The sequence below is a fragment of the Leptodactylus fuscus genome, chromosome 9 (genome assembly GCF_031893055.1).
Source record: "Leptodactylus fuscus isolate aLepFus1 chromosome 9, aLepFus1.hap2, whole genome shotgun sequence".
Lineage (NCBI taxonomy): Eukaryota > Metazoa > Chordata > Amphibia > Anura > Leptodactylidae > Leptodactylus > Leptodactylus fuscus.
In genome coordinates this window covers 88,104,920-88,124,031 of record NC_134273.1, presented here as the reverse complement: position 1 = coordinate 88,124,031, position 19,112 = coordinate 88,104,920, and the positions used below count along the sequence as shown (strand labels likewise).

General features: G+C 47.7%; 1 protein-coding gene and 1 long non-coding RNA gene across 2 annotated transcripts in view; one reads left to right on the top strand and one right to left on the bottom strand.

Annotated features, from left to right (window-relative positions):
* The window catches only part of GRM7 (glutamate metabotropic receptor 7), a 301,873-nt gene that overhangs the window by 188,707 nt on the left and 94,054 nt on the right, over positions 1-19,112 (top strand). Inside the window, exons 7-8 of the mRNA XM_075286784.1 lie at positions 147-286; positions 13,985-14,917. Of these exons, the coding sequence (XP_075142885.1) occupies positions 147-286; positions 13,985-14,917 (1,073 nt within the window). The remainder of the gene's footprint in view (positions 1-146; positions 287-13,984; positions 14,918-19,112) is intronic.
* Positions 1-19,112, bottom strand: part of LOC142218229 (uncharacterized) — a 108,479-nt gene that overhangs the window by 30,174 nt on the left and 59,193 nt on the right. The gene's annotated exons all lie outside the window — the stretch shown is intronic.

The window sequence follows — 19,112 nt, the reverse complement described above, 5'->3', positions numbered from 1 at the left end:
AAAACGTCCCTTATTGTTTTCTTTGGTTTGTTGCTACATTTTAGACACCAAACTTTCCCAGAAACAGAATAGTTCAGTTTGGCGAGATCAGTGCCCTCCATCGTGTATCGTATTCCTCGTGTGATCTTTGTCTCTTTCCCTTGCAGGAAGTGCCGGGACCCCTGTTATGTTCAATAAGAACGGAGACGCCCTGGGCCGATACGACATCTTCCAGTTCCAGATGGGGAATCGCACGGCGCCAGGATACCGGCTGATAGGACAGTGGACGGACGAGCTGCAGCTGAACGTGAGTCGCCCTGGTGACATGCTGCAGTGTAGGATCTTCTTTGGCCGTGTGCAGATGTGACAGATTTGCATGGATTTAGCCCTAGGATTCATACACATGGTACAGGGTTACGCGTGCAGGATATTTTTCTGACATCTGTTCCACATCTGGTTACAGAAGACATTGGGTGTCGGGCTCGGGTCACACCTGTGCTGGGCTCTCTGTTACTCGGGTCCTGCCGGAGAACCAAAGAATGGAGAACCCGTCCCCCAAAACAGCGGTTACGCACGGACCCCATAGTCTATAGAGGGGCTAATGGGTCTCCGTCGGGTTTGTAGTGAGACCATCCATGTAGGACTTTTCTCTCCACCGATGTCCGACACAGATGTGAACCAAGAACTGAAAGTAACGTCCAACAATAAACACGGCACATTCCATATTTTTGTCCATTTTCGTAACTGGACGGTCCAATAAAATTCATGGGTCTGTTTATGAAGTCCATCAAAGCAGATTCCCATCCGCAGTTCATTGCCTTGTTCATGCACTAGGTAGGTGACGCTCCCTCTCTTATAGTTCTGTTCATTTGAAACTCCCTGGATGATGATGAATAGAATATTGAATCTGCAGTGAAGACTGACACACAGGCAGGACAGGAGACTATTACTGGGTGACAACCCCTCTGGGCACTACAATGGCAGCTGTTAGTACCTGTCGCCTTTGGGTAACCAGCCGCCATGTTCTTGCGAGTGCAGGAGGGTCAGGGATTGTATACTTGTAACACGTGTAGCTGCATAGCTATGAGTCAGGCAGAACATGGTGAGGAGCCCCAAGGTGCTATGTGGGAGCTGACGCTGTTCCCTTAGTCATCAAAGCTTTTATTAAACACAATTTCACGAGTCTGAGCAGCCGCCTCGGTGCTGGGGGAGCAAAATTGAATTTTCCAGCTCTTAAAGATGCGAGTTTGCAGTTTATATTTCCCTTGATCGCTCAGGACTGACAGCGACATTCAGCAGAAACGTATTATCCATGACCCGCAGTCACAGCCCGGAACCTCAGCCAGATAATTCCTTGTAATTTAAGGGACACAATGCGGCTCTGACACAAATGTCGCCCTCCGGCTACTTCCTCCCATTATAATCGGCCCGGGATGATACCAAGTTTATTGAAACATTTGTGTCATTTGTGATAATAGGAAGCGCCGGTTCTGTCCCAAAAGTGTCGTCTCCAGAGCAAAGGATCTGCCGAGGCCTCCAGGAGAACATGGGCGGGTTCTGGATGTGGCCTCTGGATACTCGGGCTCAAAGGAGACTGAATGTGAGGTCGGTCTGTCTGGACGGGCAGAAGATATAAGAGGCAGCTGCACAAAAACCACCAACGCTACCATAAGAAATGACTCCATCACCACGATCAGCAAAACCACCATGATCAAACCCAACATCATGACCAACAGTGACCTCAACTTCATCCCAAACATCACCACCAGCAGGTTTTCTTGGTCATTTCTGTGCTTGCTGATTTGGCTCAGTCTGTCACCTCCGGGGATCATCCATGGGTTGGACTTTTGATAGCCCTCTACTTTTCTCATGCTCTCCTGGTTTTTGACCCTGTCTGGTGTGAACCGTCTTTGACTGTGATAGGGTTTCTGGTTTGGTCCTCCTTAGCTTCCAAGTGCACCTTGTTCTGTGGTTACAACCCAATGAATATCTCAGGGTGACCTTAGACTGTGCGACCCGGAGCGGTGCAAGATTGTAGGCAGCTCGATTACTTGGAAATTGCTTAAATAATCATTCGGGGACCTTGTGGTGGTGGCAATTCCACAACAATACTTCCTGCACCATGATCAATGTCGACATCAACCCGACCACCAGCACTAATAGAACCATGATCAATACCACCACCAACACTACCGAAACCAATACAACCATGATCAGGACACCAGGAACACTGTGACCAACTCTACCACCAATCCCGCATTGTATCCTGCACATTGTATCCTGCACCTTGTATCCTGCACATTGTATCCTGAACCTTGTATCCTGCACCTTGTATCCTGCACATTGTATCCTGCACCTTGTATCCTGCACCTTGTATCCTGCACATTGTATCCTGCACCTTGTATCCTGCACCTTGTATCCTGCACCTTGTATCCTGCACCTTGTATCCTGCACCTTGTATCCTGCACCTTGTATCCTGCACATTGTATCCTGCACATTGTATCCTGCACATTGTATCCTGCACCTTGTATCCTGCACCTTGTATCCTGCACCTTGTATCCTGCACCTTGTATCCTGCACATTGTATCCTGCACCTTGTATCCTGCACATTGTATCCTGCACATTGTATCCTGCACATTGTATCCAGTTGGCCCGGTCCATTTATCGGTCGGCGGGGGGGATGGGGCAGGTGAGCGCCCTTGCTCATAGAGCCTCCGGCCCGTCAGCTGTCTGCGGTGCACTCTGGATTAATTCAGGGTTTTACCATAATTATGACAGCGGCGCTCGGCCTCGTTCTTATGCAGGGCACACGGTGATAATGAGATTCTCTCCGGATGGTGTCAGAAGACACTTTTTGTGCATCTGTCAGAGAGATATTGTATCTTTCGGCTTCTGCTGATCAAAGCAAAGAACCTTGTACATTATTTGTTTCTTGCAAGTTTCCTGTTACGTGATAGATCTGCAGCTGCAGCACATGAAATAGCCGATTTATTCCTCAAAGCCGGAGGGGGGAGGGGGGGTGACAACGGCCTGACAACCAAAAGCTTCACTTACCAAGAAGCCGCTTATAATGAACCAAAATATCTGAGCAGCGAAATAATGAAATAATATAATAGTCCTAGAGATGGAAGTGACCCCCCCCCAATAGTGCCGGGTGCCAGGGGCAACTATATGTAGGGCATAAAGGGGGCAGGTACATATGGAATATACAGGGGGCAACGAATCAGTGCATTGAGTTATACAGGGGTCAGGAATATATATACAGTACATATATATGCTATAGGAGGCAGCAGGTACATATAGGGAGAGTTATCACTGTGTTATCTGTAGTGTTACATGGGACTGCCGGTGACATCTACTACATTACCTGTATATAGAGAGTTATCACTGTGTTATCTGTGGTGTTACATAGGACTGCCGGTGACATCTACTACATTACCTGTATATAGAGAGATATCACTGTGTTATCTGTAGTGTTACATAGGACTGCCGGTGACATCTACTACATTACCTGTATATAGAGAGATATCACTGTGTTATCTGTAGTGTTACATAGGACTGCCGGTGACATCTACTACATTACCTGTATATAGAGAGTTATCACTGTGTTATCTGTGGTGTTACATGGGACTGCCGGTGACATCTACTACATTACCTGTATATAGAGAGTTATCACTGTGTTATCTGGGGTGTTACATAGGACTGCCGGTGACATCTAGTACATTACCTGTATATAGAGAGTTATCACTGTGTTATCTGTGGTGTTACATAGGACTGCCGGTGACATCTACTACATTACCTGTATATAGAGAGTTATCACTGTGTTATCTGTAGTGTTACATAGGACTGCCGGTGACATCTACTACATTACCTGTATATAGAGAGTTATCACTGTGTTATCTGTGGTGTTACATAGGACTGCCGGTGACATCTACTACATTACCTGTATATAGAGAGTTATCACTGTGTTATCTGTAGTGTTACATAGGACTGCCGGTGACATCTACTACATTACCTGTATATAGAGAGTTATCACTGTGTTATCTGTGGTGTTACATAGGACTGCCGGTGACATCTACTACATTACCTGTATATAGAGAGTTATCACTGTGTTATCTGTGGTGTTACATGGGACTGCCGGTGACATCTACTACATTACCTGTATATAGAGAGTTATCACTGTGTTATCTGTGGTGTTACATAGGACTGCCGGTGACATCTACTACATTACCTGTATATAGAGAGTTATCACTGTGTTATCTGTGGTGTTACATAGGACTGCCGGTGACATCTACTACATTACCTGTACACAGAGAGTTATCACTGTGTTATCTGTAGTGTTACATAGGACTGCCGGTGACATCTACTGCATTACCTGTATATAGAGAGTTATCACTGTGTTATCTGTGCTGTTACATAGGACTGCCGGTGACATCTACTACATTACCTGTATATAGAGAGTTATCACTGTGTTATCTGTGGTGTTACATAGGACTGCCGGTGACATCTACTACATTACCTGTACTCAGAGAGTTATCACTGTGTTATCTGTGGTGTTACATAGGACTGCCGGTGACATGTACTGCATTACCTGTATATAGAGAGTTATCACTGTGTTATCTGTGGTGTTACATAGGACTGCCGGTGACATGTACTGCATTACCTGTATATAGAGAGTTATCACTGTGTTATCTGTGGTGTTACATAGGACTGCCGGTGACATCTACTACATTACCTGTACTCAGAGAGTTATCACTGTGTTATCTGTGGTGTTACATAGGACTGCCGGTGACATCTACTACATTACCTGTATATAGTGAGTTATCACTGTGTTATCTGTAGTGTTACATAGGACTGCCGGTGACATCTACTACATTACCTGTATATAGAGAGTTATCACTGTGTTATCTGTAGTGTTACACAGGACTGCCGGTGACATCTACTACATTACCTGTATATAGAGAGTTATCACTGTGTTATCTGTGGTGTTACATAGGACTGCCGGTGACATCTACTACATTACCTGTATATAGAGAGTTATCACTGTGTTATCTGTGGTGTTACATGGGACTGCCGGTGACATCTACTACATTACCTGTATATAGAGAGTTATCACTGTTATCTGTGGTGTTACATAGGACTGCTGGTGACATCTACTACATTACCTGTATATAGAGAGTTATCACTGTGTTATCTGTGGCGTTACATAGGACTGCCGGTGACATCTACTACATTACCTGTATATAGAGAGTTATCACTGTGTTATCTGTGGTGTTACATGGGACTGCCGGTGACATCTACTACATTACCTGTATATAGAGAGTTATCACTGTTATCTGTGGTGTTACATAGGACTGCTGGTGACATCTACTACATTACCTGTATATAGAGAGTTATCACTGTGTTATCTGTGGTGTTACATAGGACTGCCGGTGACATCTACTACATTACCTGTATATAGAGAGTTATCACTGTGTTATCTGTGGTGTTACATAGGACTGCCGGTGACATCTACTACATTACCTGTATATAGAGAGTTATCACTGTGTTATCTGTGGTGTTACATAGGACTGCTGGCGACATCTATACATTATCTGTGGTGTTACATAGGACTGCCGGTGACATCTACTACATTACATAGGACTGCCGGTGACATCTACTACATTACCTGTATATAGAGAGTTATCACTGTGTTATCTGTGGTGTTACATAGGACTGCCGGTGACATCTCCTACATTACCTGTATATAGAGAGTTATCACTGTGTTATCTGTGGTGTTACATAGGACTGCTGGCGACATCTATACATTATTTGTGGTGTTACATAGGACTGCTGGCGACATCTATACATTATCTGTGGTGTTACATAGGACTGCTGGTGACATCTATACATTATCTATGGTGTTACATAGGACTGTTGGTGACATCTATACATTATCTGTGGTGTTACATAGGACTGCTGGCGACATCTATACATTATCTGTGGTGTTACATAGGACTGCTGGCGACATCTATACATTATCTGTGGTGTTACATAGGACTGCTGGTGACATCTATACATTATCTGTGGTGTTACATAGGACTGCTGGCGACATCTATACATTATCTGTGGTGTTACATAGGACTGCTGGCGACATCTATACATTATCTGTGGTGTTACATAGGACTGCTGGCGACATCTATACATTATCTGTGGTGTTACATAGGACTGCTGGTGACATCTACTACATTATCTGGTAATTAACATTAGGATCTAAGGACTAATGACACCCTCAGCTCTGCTACATCATAGCTATATGGTAGTGTAACGCGTTAGTCGCTCCAGATGGCAGGTTGTCAGTCAGACGGCGGTGAGACGGGAGAGGGTTAATCGGTCTGCAGCCTGCGTCTTTGTTCCTCTGCCATAGAGCAGACAGCCATACATCACCCTGGGCCTTCGGCAGACCTGCCCGTAAGATTTATGGCATGTATAATTATCAATATGGCTTTACAAACATGTGCATTAAGCCAGTCTAACACCCCATAAATCCTGCTGCGTAATCCCCACATAAACAAGGCAAATGTGCTCTGCCATCCCATCCAGTGCCAGGGGCCGGGCACCGCTCTCCTTCTGTTGTCTGAGGCGTAAAAAATGCAGAGTGGAGAACATGAGCCAGGTCCAGAGCCAGGGATGTGATCTGGCCGGTATCTGCAGCAAACAGTAATACAGCCCGGCCTCCGATAGAGTGTTAGCTCTTCAGTACAGTGCGTATTAAACCAGCCTGTTTCCACCACCTTCTGATTCCTACTGGTTACAAAAGACAAGTGGAGACAAAACCATAGACATCTATCATGATTTAATCAAAGAGGAAGGTCCTGGCTGGGCACTACCTAGATATAGATGTGATTGAGGAGGAAGGTCCTGGCCGGGCACTAACTAGATATAGATGTGATTGAGGAGGAAGGTCCTGGCCGGGCATTAACTAGATATAGATGTGATTGAGGAGGAAGGTCCTGGCCGGGCATTAACTAGATATAGATGTGATTGAGGAGGAAGGTCCTGGCCGGGCACTAACTAGATATTGATGTGATTGAGGAGGAAGGTCCTGGCCGGGCACTAACTAGATATAGATGTGATTGAGGAGGAAGGTCCTGGCCGGGCACTAACTAGATATAGATGTGATTGAGGAGGAAGGTCCTGGCCGGGCACTAACTAGATATAGATGTGATTGAGGAGGAAGGTCCTGGCCGGGCACTACCTAAATATTGATGTGATTGAGGAGGAAGGTCCTGGCCGGGCACTACCTAGATATTGATGTGAATGAGGAGGAAGGTCCTGGCCGGGCACTACCTAGATATAGATGTGAATGAAGAGGAAGGTCCTGGCCGGGCACTACCTAGATATAGATGTGAATGAAGAGGAAGGTCCTGGCCGGGCACTACCTAGATGTAGATGTGATTGAGGAGGAAGGTCCTGGCCGGGCACTACCTAGATATTGATGTGAATGAGGAGGAAGGTCCTGGCGGGGCACTACCTAGATATAGATGTGAATGAGGAGGAAGGTCCTGGCCGGGCACTACCTAGATATAGATGTGAATGAAGAGGAAGGTCCTGGCCGGGCACTAACTAGATATAGATGTGATTGAGGAGGAAGGTCCTGGCCAGGCACTACCTAAATATTGATGTGAATGAGGAGGAAGGTCCTGGCCGGGCACTACCTAGATATAGATGTGAATGAGGAGGAAGGTCCTGGCCGGGCACTACCTAGATATAGATGTGAATGAAGAGGAAGGTCCTGGCCGGGCACTACCTAGATATTGATGTGATTGAGGAGGAAGGTCCTGGCCGGGCACTACCTAGATAATGATGTGATTGGGAGGAAGGTCGTGGCCGGGCACTACCTAGATATAGATGTGATTGAGGAGGAAGGTCCTGGCCGGGCACTACCTAGATATTGATGTGAATGAGGAGGAAGGTCCTGGCCGGGCACTACCTAGATATTTCCTCTTACAATCTTTGCAGAGCTCGGGTCCCAGAACACAAGGCCACAAATCTCAGATTAGACAGAAATTCTCCCTCCTCTGAAATACTGTTTGCAAATATAATAGGACTGTGAATGTGCATAAATCTGGATCCTGCGTCTGATATTAGGCTCATTGGCCCGCGCCGCACCTGCATACGTTTCGCAGATGTCTCCTCTGTTCACCTTACACCAAATACTCCGCAGATTTATCGGTGGAGACGCCCTCCATTGATTTCCTGAAAACTCCTGCAGGGCGATAAATCTGGGGCCGTCCTGATGTGCCGAGGGGAGGATGGAACGTCGCACTTGTGGCTGCAAAAACCTCATTCAATATTAAAGCCCTTATCAGGAGGCGCCGAGAGAGGGGCAAATTTATTACCAGGGCAATTAATGGGAAATCGTTACTGGAGAAAGTGTCTGCAGAGCCGGGTGCGCGTGTCAGACATAGCAGAGCCGGGCGCGCGTATTAGACATAGCAGAGCCGGGCGCGCGTGTCAGACATAGCAGAGCTGGGCGCGCGTATTAGACATAGCAGAGCCGGGCACGCGCGTCAGACATAGCAGAGCCGGGCGCGCGTATTAGACATAACAGTGCCGGGCGCGCGTGTCAGACATAGTGGAGCCGGGTGCACGTATTAGACATAACAGTGCCGGGCGCGCGTGTCAGACATAACAGAGCTGGGCGCGCGTATTAGACATAACAGTGCCGGGCGCGCGTGTCAGACATAGTGGAGCCGGGTGCACGTATTAGACATAACAGTGCCGGGCGCGCGTGTCAGACATAGCAGAGCTGGGCGCGCGTATTAGACATAACAGTGCCGGGCGCGCGTGTCAGACATAGCAGAGCTGGGCGCGCGTATTAGACATAGCAGAGCCGGGCGCGCGTGTCAGACATAGCAGAGCTGGGCGCGCGTATTAGACATAGCGGAGCCGGGTGCGCGTGTCAGACATAGCAGAGCCAGGCGCACGTGTCAGACATAGCAGAGCCAGGCGCACGTGTCAGACATAGCAGAGCCGGCTGCGTGTATTAGACATAGCAGAGCCGGGCGCGCGTATTAGACATAGCAGAGCTGAGTGCATGTATTAAACATGTATTAGGGTGCGCTGCTGTTCCCCTTCTCCATGCTTTACACTGCAGCTCTGATCCACTAGTACACCGCTATTGTGTTTACTGCACCGTATTCTTAAAGGCGTTTTCCAGGCTTGATAATTGATAACCTATTTTTACATTCTGAAGTTTAGCAGGGGTCTGACACCCGGGGCCCTCCACAATCAGCTGCTTAAAGGGGCCACAGCATTTGGGTGAATGCTGCGACCTCTTCTCAGAAAACCAAGCACAGCGCCGTACATTGTATAGTGGCAATGCTTGGTATTGCAGCTCAGCCCCATTTACTTCAATGAGACTGCGAACAGGCCATGTGACCGATGAACCCGACGTCATGTGGCCTGTGAAGCGGAAAGTGCTGCTGCAAACAGCTGATCTGCAGGGGGTCCCGGGCATCCGAAATGGTTTAACCTATTCTATCCTAATAAATCCACAACCTATCTCCTCTGAGGCTCAGATTGCAGCTCTGCTCCTCCACCATACTTTGCACTGCAGCTCTGCTGGTTCAGTATATTCCTATCTATAATATTCCTTTCTATAGATTGCAGGATTCAGTTCCTAATACATTCCTATCTACATTTTTGGCCCATTTTTTGGCTCTCATTTGAATCCTTGGCGGTTTTTTCTCTTGCCCTCCCCCATCTTCAGCTTCCTCGCAGTCTGCGGCTGATGACCGGAGAAGATGTCGTACTGGGTGTAGAGTAATGACACCCAATCATACAAGGCTCGGTGGCCATTACAAGGCTCATCAGACACAAAGTTCCTGCGCCTCCCCCACTGCGCCGGGACCGCTCTCCCCGTGGATCTGGAGGGAACGTCTCCGGCTTTGTTAGTGAGAAGCTGCACAGTCAGGAAAGTGGCTGAAACTTCATTATCGCGGCGCTGGGGACTGTTTGTCAGGTCTAATCAGGGGCTTCGATAAGAGGAGCGGGTAAAGAGCTGAGCTGGTATTATGAGCCGCTAAGAAGCCGCGGCCTGATGAAGAGAGCTTGCAATCCCCGCGCGCTCCGGATTAGCTCTGTGACGCCCATACATAGATGATTAGCTGGGACAGACAATGCTAGGAATAGGGTGTGCGTATCTGCGGCTTATCCGCCTATGACCCCCTGCTGCATTGTCAGAGGATGAGCTATAGGGGGCGCCGCTGGAACAGAAGCATTTCTGCAACATAACAAGGCGCCAGCATGATGTGGGGCCTCGCTAGTAGTGTCTGCAATCCCTGACTGGGCCAAAGACCATGAACCCCAATAATTATTTACTAGATGGGGTGTAACCAGGCACGGTCTGTAGGTCTTTAATGCCCCACAAGGGATGTGCATAGAGCGAGAGCCCCAGAGCAAGGACAAAACGGGGCCCTCTGCTAGTTGGCGCCGGGACACTTTAAAGCCATACGTGTGGGGTCTGAACAGGATTTGTGGGGAGGGTCTCGGCAGTGTTGTGTGGGGTCTATAGATGAGGAGTCTGGTCCAGCGTCTGTATAGGTCAGGGTCTTATCTGGGATCATATGTCCCCTCTAGCTCGTGTGACCCTCTAGTGAACCTTTGGCTGCACCCCAACATCCCTGACACAGACCCTATAGAAGGAATTGTTCCCTTTCCCTTGTCCGTGGCCCTCTGTCTTGTAGACCCTTATCTGGACTCTTATTGATCCGTCCTCCCAGATCATTAGTGAAGGAGAAGCAGATAATGGAGTATTGGGAGAGTTCATCCCCATCCATCAGAGAGTCCTCGCTCCAGTCCACCAGTGACTGCACCCTGAGTGTGACATATAGAAGGGATCAGATTGTCAGACACGCTCCTGTCACGGAAGGTCAGCTGTACATGGCGCTGAGGCTTGTCACTAGTAGCGGCAGCAGTCCAGGGGGAGACGGTCAGCCGCATGGAGAAGCCGATCAGCTCAGACCCCGGCCAGCCATGTGGATGCCGATGATAAGGCTTGTTATGGCTTCTAGCTATCTCCTCCATGGCGCAGCGCCAAGATCAAAGGAACATCTTGTAACTATACAATGTATCGTACATTAGTGATTTGATGTTGGACATGTGAATGTTACACAAGACCCTGGGAAGGGGAACATCAGCCGAATTACCAAGACTGGGGTATGAGGATCCCATATATTATCCCTGTAGGGTGAAACATTCTGCAGCTTTCTAATATATATTGGTGTTTGCCAAGAGCTCTGGATATCACCGCTATGAACAATGTTACACAACGTTATATTCCTATATAACATATTAAGAAACTTTCATCGCTGTCTACATTAAAATTTCCTAAAATGTTGCTGTTGTAGAGTCTGTGCAACTCCTTCACATGGCTGACTGTCCTGCTGCTCCGCTCATTTAGTAATGGCTCTAGGTCAATTTTATGATGCAGAAAAATTACAAACAGTGTCCCATACCGTGCGGGCACCATCAGGGGTAACTTTACACGCCGCTTGGCATTTTATAAACATGGTAAGAAAGGTGATTTGGGTTTAGCTTGAGCAGGCGGGGTCTGGGGAAGAATCTCAAATTCCATCATTTACCCCAGAAATCGGCGCAGATTATATCTCCATCTATAGCTGTGCATATCAGGTGCAGACTTTAGAATTTTGTAGAATTTTGGATGCAGCTTTAGGTGTGAGTGGAGTATATAACAGGCTGCAAATAGAGATTAGAACACAAAGTGTATCCGCTTTTACATGGCCATCCCCAGCTTAGATACCGCTATGGTAAATGATTGAAGTTTGGTTGCGAGTCTTGGGCTGTCCATGATAATCTGGCCAGTTTTGGGTTCCAGGACCTTCTCCGAGGTCAGGGCTGATGTAAACGTTAAACGTCCGCGTTCCTTCTGCAAAGGATCTTGGCAACATATCAATAGGAGATAATTGATACAAATGTCACCAGATCTCCATGTGAATTGCTGCGTTGCGGCACCGTTCACCGCGCAGTCTCCGTCTCCCTTGTTTCGCATCTCCTATTTCATCCCGGGCTTCTCCGACTTTTTTTGTCTCCTCCTCTTCATTCGCCGCTCCTTCGTTGGCTTGAGTTGTACTCTTTGGCAGGCGCCGGCGTCAAAATAAATTAAAAAACCGTCGTCTCTGTGGTCTAAACAATATGCACCTGTTCATATCACGTTGCGCAGTGTCAGCGTGTCACTCGGCGGTGGATGCCGCCGTCTCGATGAGCTCCTTTGTGCTACGCCTGCCACCCTTTGAAATGATGGCACGGACAGACTTAAGGGTCTGCGGGTCCATCCGGTGCGTGCGCGGCGGCATGAAACTTCTTTATCGGAAGTATTTCATTCCCAGCAGAAGGTTGGAGTTGGGCGCCAATTATATCCCTGACAACATGGATTTTTGTATGATGCTTCCGAGCGCGAATCCGTCTCCTAATCTCTTCTTTCCACACGGCTTATCGGGCGGCTTGCATTTCATTAGCTATTTTGCAGCCAGAGGTGAAAGAAGAGTTGCAAATCTTTGTGCCGCTGCCGGTATAAAGCTATCTGGGTATATTGTAACGAGGCGAGTGAAAGAAGTCTCCGTAATTACAGCCCTGTGTAGCCGCTATCTCGTAACGCAGAATGTTCGGGTAAATGAGTTATCTGGAGGCTGTCACTTCTCTTGAAGTTCACACAACTAGTCAAGCTCTGAAATCCAATGAGGCAGACCGGCTAAGCCACACAGAATGGTGGAGGAGGCAGAACGGGGGGCCGCAGATTAGGGCCAAGGATGGCGGCGGGGGCCGAGAGGGGAGGTGGAAAGAAATGGAGGACGGCGAGAGAAAGGTGAAGACAAAAAAGTCTGTGATATTGTAACGGAGATGGAGTATAAGAGACCCCTCAATCCGGATGGAATGGAAAAGTCTTGAAATATTTGGGGCACATTTACTAATTCTGTCTAAATTTGGGAATTCTAGACTGGACAGTCTTAAACCGCGCCAATGCTGGAGGATCGGTCACATATTAGACCGTCTATTCTAACACCCATTGTCCACTAAACCACACCCCTTGTCCATGAAACCACATCCCTTGTCTACTAAACCACACCCCTTGTCCACTAAACCACACCCCTTGTCCACTAAACCACACCCCTTGTCCACTAACCCACACCCCTTGTCCACTAACCCACACCCCTTGTGCACTAACCCACACCCCTTGTCTAATAAACCACACCCCTTTTCCACCTAACCACACCCCTTGTTCACTAAACCACATCCCTTGTTCACTAAACCACACCCCTTGTCCACTAATCCACACCCCTTGTCCACTAAACCACACCCTTTGTCCACTAAACCACCCCCATTTTTATACACATGCCTAAGACCCTTGATAGATGTTGCACAAGGCGCGTTTGTTTTACGGTGCAATTTATCGCAGTATTCTGGTGCATTTTGCTCAGTAATCCCCCCTTTGTGTTCCAGTTCCTCGGACTCTGTAAGATCTCCGCTTGCTCTCAGTCTATGGGGACGATTCTGGTTAATGCTGCAGCTTGTTACAATGTGTCCAGACAATACTCTGTGAGCTAAACCATCAGCAGCACAATCTCTGTCCTGTATGTTACATTTTACCTGCACTGATACATTGTATCCGTCTGGGGTCTGGGCTGTCCCTAGACTGGATATATTATAACAAACCCTCACCTGTCCATTGTGCTGGTCCTCTGGCAGATCAGGACAACGGACAGGCGACGCTGGTGTGAACATAAACAAGATTATTTCCATTGACTTCCAGCGAGTAAAGATGATGAAAACTGTAATTGAAACAATAAATCTATTAGAAAGTTGCTGAATTTGTCGTTCTGCGAGATTTAACCTCGAAGGGGTTTCTGTGTTAAAAATACTGATGACTTATCCTAAAGAGAAGCCATAAATATGCACCTTTGTCTTGTATTTTATTAACCCCTTCCATGTCGCTTCCTTACAGATTGAAGACATGCAGTGGTCCAAAGCGACGCACGAAATCCCGCCGTCCGTCTGCAGCTTGCCATGTAAAATGGGAGAGAGGAAGAAGATAGCCAAAGGCATGCCGTGCTGCTGGCAGTGCGACCTCTGCGACGGCTACAAGTACCTGCTGGATGAGCTCACCTGTTACCGCTGTGATTTTAACATGCGCCCGAATCGTAACCGCACCGGCTGTGACCCCATCCCTATTATTAAGCTGGAGTGGCACTCGCCATGGGCCGTGATCCCCGTCTTTCTTGCAATGCTTGGTATCATTGCCACCATCTTTGTCATGGCCACCTTCATCCGATATAATGACACCCCCATTGTCAGGGCCTCCGGGAGGGAGCTCAGCTACGTCCTGTTGACCGGGATCTTCCTCTGTTACATCATCACGTTTCTTATGATCGCCAAACCCGACCTGGCCGTCTGCTCCTTCCGCCGCATCTTCTTAGGATTGGGAATGTGCATCAGTTACGCCGCCCTGCTGACGAAAACCAATAGGATATACCGAATCTTTGAGCAAGGTAAAAAGTCGGTGACGGCTCCGCGGCTGATCAGCCCCACCTCGCAGTTGGCCATCACCTCCAGTTTGATATCCGTCCAACTTCTTGGAGTTTTTATCTGGTTTGGCGTCAACCCTCCAAACATCATCATTGACTATGGGCCGGAGACGGTGGATCCTGAGCAGAGACGCGGCGTCCTGAAATGTGACATTACGGATCTACAGATCATTTGTTCCTTGGGATACAGCATTCTCCTCATGGTGACTTGTACCGTCTACGCCATCAAAACAAGGGGCGTGCCGGAGAATTTCAACGAAGCCAAGCCCATAGGTTTTACAATGTACACAACCTGCATAGTGTGGTTGGCTTTCATTCCAATATTTTTTGGGACATCACAATCAGCAGAAAAAGTAAGTCCACTCTCTATTCCAGATTGTTAGTCTATAAGGCCCCCGAAATATCTGCAACCAATTTGTATCATTGCTCCAGTGCACGAAAAGAGAAAAAGGAAGCCAAATAGATCAGGGTGCACACAATAGTGACTGCAGGATCAGGGTGCACACAATAGTGACTGCGGGATCAGAGTGCACACAATAGTGACTGCAGGATCAGATTGCACACAATAGTGACTGCAGGATCAGATTGCACACAATAGTGACTGCAGTATCAGAGTGCACACAATAGTGACTGCAGGATCAGGGTGCACACAATAGTGACTGCAGGATCAGGGTGCACACAATAGTGACTGCAGGATCAGGGTGCACACAATAGTGACTGCAGGATCAGAGTGCACACAATAGTGACTGCAGGATCAGGGTGCACACAATAGTGACTGCAGGATCAGGGTGCACACAATAGTGACTGCAGGATCAGGGTGCACACAATAGTGACTGCAGGATCAGGGTGCACACAATAGTGACTGCAGGATCAGAGTGCACACAATAGTGACTGCAGGATCATAGTGCACACAATAGTAATAGTGACTGACTGCAGGATCAGAATGCACACAATAGTGACTGCAGGATCAGAGTGCACACAATAGTGACTGCAGATCAGAGTGCACACAATAGTGACTGCAGGATCAGAGTGCACACAATAGTGACTGCAGGATCAGAGTGCACACAATAGTAATAGTGACTGCAGGATCAGAGTGCACACAATAGTGACTGCAGGATCAGAGTGCACACAATAGTGACTGCAGCATCAGAGTGCACACAATTGTGACTGCAGGATCAGAGTGCACACAATAGTGACTGCAGATCAGAGTGCACACAATAGTGACTGCAGGATCAGAGTGCACACAATAGTAATAGTGACTGCAGGATCAGAATGCACACAATAGTGACTGCAGGATCAGAATGCACACAATAGTAATAGTGACTGCAGGATCAGAGTGCACACAATAGTAATAGTGACTGCAGGATCAGAGTGCACACAATAGTAATAGTGACTGCAGGATCAGAATGCACACAATAGTGACTGTAGGATCAAAATGCACACAATAGTGACTGCAGGATCAGAGTGCACACAATAGTGACTGCAGGATCAGAGTGCACACAATAGTGACTGCAGGATCAGAGTGCACACAATAGTGACTGCAGGATCAGAGTGCACACAATAGTGACTGCAGGGTCAGAGTGCACACAATAGTGACTGCAGGATCAGATTGCACACAATAATGACTGCAGGATCAGGGTGCACACAATAGTGACTGCAGGATCAGGGTGCACACAATAGTGACTGCAGGATCAGAGTGCACACAATAGTGACTGCAGGATCAGATTGCACACAATAGTGACTGCAGTATCAGAGTGCACACAATAGTGACTGCAGGATCAGGGTGCACACAATAGTGACTGCAGGATCAGGGTGCACACAATAGTGACTGCAGGATCAGAGTGCACACAATAGTGACTGCAGGATCAGGGTGCACACAATAGTGACTGCAGGATCAGAGTGCACACAATAGTGACTGCAGGATCAGGGTGCACACAATAGTGACTGCAGGATCAGGGTGCACACAATAGTGACTGCAGGATCAGGGTGCACACAATAGTGACTGCAGGATCAGGGTGCACACAATAGTGACTGCAGGATCAGAGTGCACACAATAGTGACTGCAGGATCATAGTGCACACAATAGTAATAGTGACTGCAGGATCAGAATGCACACAATAGTGACTGCAGGATCAGAGTGCACACAATAGTGACTGCAGATCAGAGTGCACACAATAGTGACTGCAGGATCAGAGTGCACACAATAGTGACTGCAGGATCAGAGTGCACACAATAGTAATAGTGACTGCAGGATCAGAATGCACACAATAGTGACTGCAGGATCAGGGTGCACACAATAGTGACTGCAGGATCAGAGTGCACACAATAGTGACTGCAGCATCAGAGTGCACACAATTGTGACTGCAGCATCAGAGTGCACACAATTGTGACTGCAGGATCAGAGTGCACACAATAGTGACTGCAGATCAGAGTGCACACAATAGTGACTGCAGGATCAGAGTGCACACAATAGTAATAGTGACTGCAGGATCAGAATGCACACAATAGTGACTGCAGGATCAGAGTGCACACAATAGTAATAGTGACTGCAGGATCAGAGTGCACACAATAGTAATAGTGACTGCAGGATCAGAATGCACACAATAGTGACTGTAGGATCAGAGTGCACACAATAGTGACTGCACGATCAGAGTGCACACAATAGTGACTGCAAGATCAGAATGCACACAATAGTGACTGCAGGATCTGGGTGCACACAATAGTGACTGCAGGATCAGAGTGCACACAATAGTGACTGCACGATCAGAGTGCACACAATAGTGACTGCAAGATCAGAATGCACACAATAGTGACTGCAGGATCTGGGTGCACACAATAGTGACTGCAGGATCAGAGTGCACACAATAGTGACTGCAGGATCAGAGTGCACACAATAGTGACTGCAGGATCAGAGTGCACACAATAGTAATAGTGACTGCAGGATCAGAGTGCACACAATAGTGACTCTAGGATCAGAGTGCACACAATAGTGACTGCAGGATCAGGGTGCACACAATAGTGACTGCAGGATCAGGGTGCACACAATAGTGACTGCAGGATCAGAGTGCACACAATAGTGACTGCAGGATCAGAGTGCACAGAATAGTGACTGCAGGGTCAGAGTGCACGTAATAGTGACTGCAGGATCAGAGTGCACACAATAGTGACTGCAGGATCAGGGTGCACGCAATAGTGACTGCAGGATCAGAGTGCACACAATAGTGACTCCAGGATCAGAATGCACACAATAGTGACTGCAGGGTCAGGGTGCACACAATAGTGACTGCAGGATCAGAGTGCACACAATAGTGACTGCAGCATCAGAGTGCACACAATTGTGACTGCAGGATCAGAGTGCACACAATACTGACTGCAGATCAGAGTGCACAAAATAGTGACTGCAGGATCAGAGTGCACACAATAGTGACTGCAGGATCAGAGTGCACACAATAGTGACTGCAGGATCAGAGTGCACACAATAGTGACTGCAGATCAGAGTGCACACAATAGTGACTGCAGGATCAGAGTGCACACAATAGTGACTGTAGGATCAGATTGCACACAATAGTGACTGCAGGATCAGATTGCACACAATAGTGACTGCAGGATCAGAGTGCACACAATAGTAATAGTGACTGCAGGATCAGAATGCACGCAATAGTGACTGCAGGATCAGAGTGCACACAATAGTGACTGCAGGATCAGAGTGCACACAATAGTGACTGCAGGATCAGAGTGCACACAATAGTGACTGCAGCATCAGAGTGCACACAATAGTGACTGTAGGATCAGAGTGCACACAATAGTGACTGTAGGATCAGAGTGCACACAATAATGACTGCAGGATCAGGGTGCACACAATAGTGACTGCAGGATCAGAGTGCACACAATAGTGACTGCACGATCAGAGTGCACACAATAGTGACTGCAAGATCAGAATGCACACAATAGTGACTGCAGGATCTGGGTGCACACAATAGTGACTGCAGGATCAGAGTGCACACAATAGTGACTGCAGGATCAGGGTGCACACAATAGTGACTGCAGGATCAGAGTGCACACAATAGTGACTGCAGGATCAGAGTGCACACAATAGTGACTGCAGGATCAGAGTGCACACAATAGTAATAGTGACTGCAGGATCACAGTGCACACAATAGTGACTCTAGGATCAGAGTGCACACAATAGTGACTGCAGGATCAGGGTGCACACAATAGTGACTGCAGGATCAGGGTGCACACAATAGTGACTGCAGGATCAGAGTGCACACAATAGTGACTGCAGGATCAGAGTGCACAGAATAGTGACTGCAGGGTCAGAGTGCACATAATAGTGACTGCAGGATCAGAGTGCACACAATAGTGACTGCAGGATCAGGGTGCACGCAATAGTGACTGCAGGATCAGAGTGCACACAATAGTGACTCCAGGATCAGAATGCACACAATAGTGACTGCAGGGTCAGGGTGCACACAATAGTGACTGCAGGATCAGAGTGCACACAATAGTGACTGCAGCATCAGAGTGCACACAATTGTGACTGCAGGA